Source organism: Phalaenopsis equestris, unplaced genomic scaffold (assembly GCF_001263595.1).
Source record: "Phalaenopsis equestris unplaced genomic scaffold, ASM126359v1 Scaffold000428, whole genome shotgun sequence".
Lineage (NCBI taxonomy): Eukaryota > Viridiplantae > Streptophyta > Magnoliopsida > Asparagales > Orchidaceae > Phalaenopsis > Phalaenopsis equestris.
The window spans coordinates 657648-667175 of NW_018164869.1; the positions used below are offsets into that span (position 1 = coordinate 657648).

The 9528-nt window shown below is 33.7% G+C and overlaps 1 protein-coding gene across 1 annotated transcript in view; it reads right to left on the reverse strand.

Moving 5' to 3' along the window:
* LOC110027378 overlaps nt 1-7396 on the reverse strand; it is a 27161-nt gene extending 19765 nt beyond the window's left edge. The window contains exon 1 of the mRNA XM_020728777.1: nt 7025-7396. Coding sequence (XP_020584436.1) covers nt 7025-7264 — 240 coding nt within the window. The 5' untranslated portion in view covers nt 7265-7396. The remainder of the gene's footprint in view (nt 1-7024) is intronic.
* Between the last annotated feature and the right edge of the window lie 2132 nt (nt 7397-9528).

Genomic DNA, 9528 nt, shown 5'->3' on the forward strand with positions numbered 1-9528 from the left:
TTGGTCATCCATCTTTTAGAGTTCTAAATATAATAAGAATCCTGTTATCATTGGCTACTCACTTCAATTGGTCATCCATCTTTTAGAGTTCTAAATATAATATTTCTTCATTTATTCCAAAGATTAAATATTTCTGAGTTTCATTGTGATATTTGTGAATTGACAAAACATAACCGTGTATGTTTTCATATTAACAATAAAAGAAGTTCTCATCCTTTTCATCTAATTCATAGTGACATATGGGTTCCTTCCACTATACCTAATGTTTCTGGGGCTAGTTGGTTTGTATCTTTAATTGATTATTGCACCCAGGTTACATGGCTCTTTCTTCTTAAACAAAAATCTGATGTAAGCTCAGTTATACCTAACTTCCATTCAATGGTTCAAAATCAATTTGGGGTCAAAATAAAAAGCTTTAGAACTGACAATGCTAGAGATTACTTCAATCAAATTCTTTCACCTTATTTTCAATCACAGGGGATTATTCATGAATTATCATGTGTGGACACACCCCAACAAAATGGGGTAGCTGAAAGAAAGAATGGACATTTACTCAACACCACCCGAGCCTTACTCTTTCAAGGGAATGTTCCTAAGTCCTATTGGAGATAAACCGTTCTTACTGCCACACACATGATCAATAGGCTTCCCTCCCGTGTGTTAGAAGACAATAGCCCCATAGAGGTCCTAAATAGCTTCTACCCTCACTTCAGAACCTCAAATGGCCTCACTCCCAGGGTATTTGGGTGTACTGCCTTTGTTCATGTCCACAAAAAACATAGAGAGAAGCTAGATCCCAAAGCCATCAAATGTGTTTTCCTAGGTTACTCCTCCACTCAAAAGGGATATAAGTGTTACAATCCCTCTACCAGAAAATTTTACATCTCTACAGATGTCACTTTCACAGAAAATAAATCCTTTTTTTCCAAGTCCTCTCTTCAGGAGGAGATTTCCATTAAGAAAGATAGTACTTGTGATCCCTTTGAACCACTTAAAACCCTTGACCTTCCACATGTGCCAGCCCGGGTTGTTGAACCTAGATCAAACTCTCCTTCTATTCCAGCTAAACACGAGTCCTCTGAACCAATCACATCTGAGTCACTTGATCCTGAACCCTTATCATCTCCTACTCCAACCAGTGTCACTAATGATTTCCCGAGATTTCCTCGGGTATATTCAAGGAGAAAGGCCGATCCTGAACTGACACCACAAGTCCAAGAATCCAATCCACTCTATCCACTATCTCACTATATATCTCTCAAGCGCCTATCACCAGGCTACAAAAGATTCATTGTGAGTTTGAACACCATTGCCATTCCTAACAATGCGTCTGAGGCATTGACAAAAAAGGAATGGAGAGATGCTATGAAAGAAGAAATGAGTGCTTTAGAAAAGAATAAAACATGGGAGATCGTTGACAAACCAAAGGGAAAAAACATTGTTGATTGCAAGTGGATTTTTACATTAAAGTACAAGGCTGATGGATCCCTTGAAAGATATAAGGCAAGGTTAGTAGTCAAAGGGTACACTCAGACTTACGAGGTGGATTATCAGGAAACCTTTGCTCAAGTTGCAAAAATGAACACTGTGAGAATCCTGTTATCATTGGTTGCTCACTTCAATTGGCAACTGCTACAGTATGATGTAAAGAATGTCTACATGAACATCCCTCCGGGAGTTGAAGGAGACACAGGTAACAAGGTGTGCAAGCTGAAAAAAGTCATTTATGGGTTAAAACAATCTCCTAGAGCATGGTTTGGCAGATTTGCAAAAGTCATGAAGGAATCCGAGTATAATCAAAGCTAAGATGACCACACTCTTTTCATTAAACATTCAGCTGCAGGGGGAGTGACCGCTCTTTTAGTCTATAAGGACGACATCATAATCACTGGAAATGATGAGAAAGAGAAGCATGAATTGAAGCTGGAACTAGTAAAAAAATTTGAAATCAAGGAACTGGGGAAATTGAAGTATTTCCTCGGTCTTGAGGTGGCATATTCCACACAGGGAATCTTCATATCTCAGCAGAAGTACGTGATTGATTTATTGACAGAAACAAGGAAGACTGGGTGTAAGCCAATCACTACTCCAATAGATCCAAACTATAAGTTGGGAGAAGCTAAAGAAGAACCAACTGTGGATAAAAGAATGTACCAGAGATTGGTTGGCAAACTCATATACCGTGCTCACACTCGACCAGACATAGCATATTTTGTAAGTATGATCAGTCAATTCATGCATGATCCTAGAGAACCTCATCTTCAGGCTGCCTACAGGGTATTGCATTACTTGAAAGGCAATCCGGGGAAAGGAATCTTGTTCAAAAGGAATGACACTCTTACTCTGGAAGCCTACACCGACGCTGACTATGCTGGCTCCATAATGGATAGAAGATCAACTACAGGATATTGTACTTTTCTTAGAGGTAACCTATTGACATGGAGAAGCAAGAACCAGAATGTAGTGGCAATGTCATCTGCAGAATCAGAGTTCAGGGCTATTGCTCAAGGATTATGTGAATTACTATGGCTGAGAAACATCTTGGATGATTTAAGAATCCCATGGGAGGGTCCTATGAAGCTCTACTATGACAACAAGTCTGTCATTAATATAGTTCATAATCCTATACAACATGATAGGACAAAACATATTGAGATTGATAGACATTTCATCAAAGAAAAACTGGAGGAAGGGTTAGTGTGTATGTCCTATGTTCCACCATAAAGACAATTAGCCGATGTTCTAACAAAGGGGCTGAACAGTTCAAGTTTCCATGATCTTGTATCCAAGCTAGGAATGGAAGACATCTATTCTTCAGCTTGAGGGGGAGTGTCGAGATGTGACTGAGATGGAAACAAAGTTGTGAGAATTAATTCTAATTTCCTTAATTAAGGAAATTAGAATTAATTGGTAAATCCCTTAAATTAAGGAAATTGGAATAAATTTTTAATCCTTTAAAATAAGGGAAATAATTAAATAGTTTCCTAGTTTTTCTCCTTTTAATCTCCTATATAATACCTTGTATGATCAATTCAAGAGAGGTAGGGAAATACAAATAATTTCTTTGATTTACCACATAATCTAATATTATGTAATATTTCTTATAATATATGTGCTTCAATAAAAAAAATGTGCTTTCATCATATAAATAGCTCCTTTGAGACAGATTTTTTATAGCTAAATTGCAATAATGTGATGTGATTTTTCATCACAAACTTATTAAATTTGAAACAAAACCATTTTATCACAATCATCCATCACAATTTAGCAAGAGAGTTATGATAATTATTTAAATGTCAAAAAATAAAGACAACAAGAAAAAAAATGTGGGAACTTGTTACCTTTTTGGGACAAATTTATTTTACATAAAATTGTGATGGTTTTGTAACTAAATAATTTTGGCTCAAATCCCCAAATATTAGACAACACATCTTTCCTTTCTCACTACTTCTTTAAACACTAATAGCCACCGGACCACAAGTTTTTGGATTTTTCTCTCTCCATGAGTTTTCTGTGTTGTTTATAACTTTAGGTGAAGAATTCTCTAAGTTTCTATTTGTTACATTTTATAGTTCAAGCTTTTTTTTAATATTTTTCTTCATAGAGTTCCGTATTAGAAAGAATAGTGACATGTATTGAAAATAAAATGACTAATAATAAACATAGGTGTTCAACATCTATGGAGGGGTAGAAAAAGTGGCTGCTAGACAAGTTGATAAATTAGCTCGGAGGATGATGAAATGAATACAACTATGATTACACAATTAAAAACTTGTTTAAAATATTTATAAAGAAGAAGTTTGACACCTCAAACAACACTCAACAAGGACAAGTGGAAAATGAAAATTAACAATGCCCCAAATATTTGGGATAAAGATAATGATAACATACTGATGATGATCATGTGAACACATATGGATAGATATTTATAGACAACATCTAATGACAAACAAAAAAGCTCTACTAATATATCTTAATATTAAAAACAAGGAACTAAATTATGATCAATAAAGGAAAGGAGAGCAGAGAGGGTAATATCTAGCTCATCGGTAGCCCTAACATGTCCAATTATTCCACTATTATTAATCTTATGAAACATTCATGCAATTGAGGCATTCAACCAAAAGTCAATCCATTGCTTTGCTTTAAACCATTATATACAATTTAGTTAGGCAAATTAGTTTAGTCAATCAATCCATTACCTAAAAAATGCTATTTTATTTAATAAATTTTAAGAATTTCTCACTAATTTAAAATAATATCCTGATTATTAAAAATTGATCCAGTGGAATGCTATTTTATGTTAGTAAATGCATGATCAGATTAAGTTCAAACATTAAATGATTAAAAAAGTCTGATTCTAAGTATGTCCTCATAACATGAATAGAAATAATGTCTATTTCTTGCAAACGGAAGTATCATCAAGCAAGCTGTGGTTATGTCAATGAAGACTTCATGCCTGGTGTCTATGTGTTTATAGAGTTCAAATTTATGCAGACAAATAATATAGATGGTAAGAAAATTACATGACCATTGTTTAAATGCAGAAATAGAAAGCTTCCTTTTATGATAATATTACTATTCATTCATAAAAAATAATTATAGAAAATTATAATGAATGGCATAACCACAATGAAAATATACGAAATCTTGAATTAGTAAACTAATGATAAGTCATACTGAATCATGATCATTTCTAGTGATGGATGCAATAGATTTAGAATTCTAAAAATGAAAGAATGAACTTTAAAGAGAAGACACCGAGGAGAAACCAAAAAAAAAAAAGCAACAGAATTTTATACACTTCTTGAAGATGCAAAAGAACCCTTATGATTTGGTAATAAGACATTAAAGCTATTAGTCAGTTTTCAAATTCTAAATGTTACGTCTGAGTTCAATGTAACTAATACATGTCGCAATCAATATTTGTATGCAATTCAATCAATTCTACCTGAAGAAAACAACTTACCTGCAAATATATATCAAATAAAAAAATGATTAAGACCCTTGGTCTTTAAAAACAAAAAAAGGTAAAAAAATAGATGCAATAAAAAATGAATGTGTTCTATCCTATAAAGATAATAGTGGTCTGTTGGATTGTTTGATATGTAGTCATCCATAGTTTATGCTTATGAAAAATGATAGAGGAAGAACTTTAGCAGTTGTTCCTATACATTGTTGTGTTATCTTCCACTGACACCTTGATTTCAAAGACTGTCTAAAAAAATTGCAAATGTAATGCCATTAACATACTAAAAATATAAGCTCGATGAAGACCCAATGGCTCCTCCCATCAATGTGAGGCTTGAAAGCATTTCAATAATGCATGTCCTTCTTTTCGAGCAAAACCACAAAATCTACCAATTGCAATTTGTTCATTCAGTCAGCTATCAAAAATTGTGAGTCAACATTTTATATGATTAATTCTTTTGTTGTTTATAATATGCCACCTTGAATGTACATGATACCGCAATTTATTTTCTTTCCATTGCTAATATTAGGTCCCCAAATTCTAGGAAGAAAAAAAAATAGATATAATTTTAATACCTTTAATTGATGAGTTGAATATTTTCTGAGAAGATGCTATTACCTTCAAGTATTAGATGCATAAAAAATAGAACTTTTAAATGAGAGGAATTGTTAGATGAACAATAAGAGATTTTTTTCAACCAACGCAAAGTAATCTAGATGGAGAGCATGTAAAATTTGTAGTTATATAATATCAAAAACCTCTCAATCCTCACAAAAAAGAATGGATGATCAAGCACTAAGAACTTCAAGTGTCATTTATAAGGGCCATATGTTCACTCGTGTATTTTCAACCATAAGGATACATACCACAACGGCAACAATTGCATGCTTTTATTGCATAAGCGGAAATGCAAACTCTATTGCCCTCATGTCCAAACTAACAAACAATCTCATCAAAGTGCAACAACAACAACAACAAAGCCTTAATCCCACTACGTGTGTTCAGCTACATAAATCCTTTTTCTCCATTGCGTCCTATTTAGTGTCATATTCTTCATTTATCTCATTTATTTCTAGTAAATTAAGATCATTTTTTATACAATAAGCCCAAGTCATCCTAGGTCTACCTCAGCCTTTCTTAACACCAGTCGAATCTAATAACATCTACTCTCCTAATCGGATCATCGGATGGTCGACATTTAATGTGACCAAACCATCTAAGACGACTTTCTCTAATTTTTTCTTTCACAGGAGCTACACCAACCCTATCACGGATATATTCATTTCGCATTTTGTCTCTAAGTGTAAAACCACTCATCCACCTAATCATTCTCATCTCGGCAACACTTAACTTATTATTATGCTTCTCTTTTAAAGGCCAACATTTAGCGACATAGATCATTGCATGTCTCACCACCAACTTATAAAATTTTCCGTTCAGATTTTCTATCACACAAAAGGCCCGAAGCATTCCTCCACTTCAACCAACCAACTTGAATTCTACTATTAACATCCCCATCTATATCACCATCGCTTTGAACAAAGGACCCATAATATCTAAATCATTCACACATTTTAATAATTTGATCACCCAAATTCACACTTTTGTCACTAGAGCTACTGCTACTAAAATTACAGTCCATGTATTCAGTTTTAATTCTACTTAAATGAAGGCCTTTAGACTCCAATGTAGACCTCCATAATTCAAGTTTTTCCTAGGTTTTTTCTCTCATTTTATCCACGAGAAGGATATCATCAGCAAAAAAAAATACACCAAGGTACATCCTCCTGTAGATGTCCAGTAAGACCATCCATAACTAAAGCAAAAAGATATGGAGCCGATCCCTGATGTAATACAGCAGAAATAGGAAAATATTTGGTCAATCCTCCTTCAGTTTGAACACAAGTAACAAATAATAAATAGATGAACAATTCTCTCTTCCTGGTCAAACCTTCATCCCTCCCCTCAAATCACAAATTTAAACCCTAGCCGAAGTGCGTGTAAATCATACGACAACGTCCGATGAAGGAAAGGTAGGTGGAAAGAACTCACATCAGGAGGGCAGTCTCTGGCCAGAGAAGACGCCTGTGAGATGCCTTGTAGGATAGAGAGATTCTCGGCGAGGAGGGTCTTAAGCCGCTGGTTCTCGGAGCGTATCCGAGCAACCTCCTCTTCCCCCTTAGGTGGAACCTTCCGCTCCCTGCGATGCTCAATGGCATTCCAAGCAACATCGGCCATCTCTATCATCGTTCCCACCACCTCCAGAGGAATCTGGTGACCGTGCCCTACCATGTATCTCGTCTTCTTCGCGTCCTGGATCCGAGGAAGACAAAACGATAGCAGTTTAGTCGCAGAGAATCTACGCCTCCGGAGAAAGGAGAAGGCGAAAAATACTTTGATATGTCGATTTTAAAAATCTCGTCTTGATGTGTGGGATGCTGACACGAAAAAAACACTGAAGTTGAGACAAAAAAGTTAAGTGACCCACAAAAACTAACTTAATCCCATTAATATAAATATGTTGAACAACTGACGAGGCAATCAAATTTGCATGCTGGGTCTTATATTATATTGTATTATAGGTTATTTTACATGCAGAGTAAATCAAATATATCTAATTATCTATCTTATATCCCAAACTTTAATATTGTGTATTCAGCAATCATACATATAGCCCTCAGCTGTCTTTATTTGTTTGGTTTGTTAGAAAACTTGCACGAAAAAGTCTTCTCTGTTTCACCAATCTGGGAATTGAAACCTCAACTTGTCTTGTTCAGTCTGAAGCCAGAGCGAAGCTATAATTATTCTCCTGCTTTTTCCAAAATTGTAGCAACTTTCTCTTCCTCTGCCATAAGCTGCATTAGCTCTCATTGCTCCACCCAAGTCAAAGTTGTTCTTGATGGCTTTTCTCCATCTATTTTCAATCTCTCATGCTTTTAAAAGAACTCCCTTTAGGATGGCTTTTCACACCTACCTACCTTTTGGCTAAAGAAATCAAAAAAGAAATGGAGTTAATGAAGTTAAGTGAAAAGTCTTAAATATAACAACCCTTTCAGTTGAGTATAATCACTTTACTAAAAAGGTTGATTAGCATCTGAGGAAAAGATCCACTCTTGCAAGTAACTATACATGTTTCTATAGATTCATGAATTTGTTCTATGATCACAGGAGAGCAAGTAGAGTGTGTGCTAACTATGATTTTTAATGTAAGAATTTAATAATACTCATCTTCTCCATTATAGAAACAAGCCAAATGGGTATGTATATATGTCAATTAAACTTTATAAACACTATCAAATATTAAATATAAACTTATAGCAATTATGTTTTTTTTCTGATAGTTGCTTTCATAATTGAAAGATGAATCTTTACATGACACTTTTTGAATTATATAAAAAAAGAATTAAGTTTGTTTACTGACACGTGTTTTTTTTTTACATTTTTCGCTTTGTTTATCTATGTTGACTTCTACTTGGGTCACAAAAATTTCTCATTTATTTAAGCATTTCCTTTCACATGGAACATGCATTTTGGTGCAACTCAGATAGATTTGTCATTTGATTTAACTTCAATTTGTTGAATTGATCACTAAACAACGTCAATTGATTGATATTTTATATATGCATTGTATAGTTTGTTTACATTCATAAATTGAAATAGCGTGAGAATGATTAATGAATTATAAACACAATTCAAAGTGTTTATTGTGTCTAACAATTTATTAATTTGTTATGCATAACTCATGTGATTCTATTGTAAGAATTGATTTAATTTTTTATCTAGATGAGTCATTGCTAATCACATTTAAATATGATGGATATTAGAGGCAAGTTAAGAACCAATAAAGAAAGAAATATGATGATGTGAAACAAAAACTATTAGAATTGAAAAAGACAACGTGTAATTTACAAGTGTTAAAAAATGAGATAGATGTGGTTTGTCCTTGGCTTAAAAGTTATAACTTTGACTCACAATATTATAAATGTGGAACATCACCCAAAATAATATATTCTTATCACAAATAATATTGAAGTTATACAAATGATTGCTTAATCTAGTATATGTGGCCAAGCCAAAGTAATGGTTATCACACAAAATCAAAGATAAATTAATATGTACGCAGAAGGTCGACAATTTAAGGTTAGTGATACCATGTTGTGTAGTTATTATCCACAATTTAATTCCATTTGTAACGAGAACTTTGGCCTAGAAGTTTATAATGAGAAGTATTTTATTACATAATTTCGATTTGATTGTGATTTAAAATTTGGTGCATGTATTTTTAATCTGAAACATTTCATGAAATTTATCCAATCTAATGCAATGATAAATAATTTTAGGTTGAAGTTCAAGCATGGAAATAAAATCTATATGGTTGTTGTATGTTCACATCAAGTATGCTCTTGGAGAGTATGAGCCATAATATGTGGTGATATATATTCTCTTAAGATAAAAAAAAAAAATAGAATTGATGCATTCATACCATAGTGTGAATAGAGAAGGAAATAAATAAACAACACCATATTAGGTAGCTTGAAAAATATATGAAATTATGA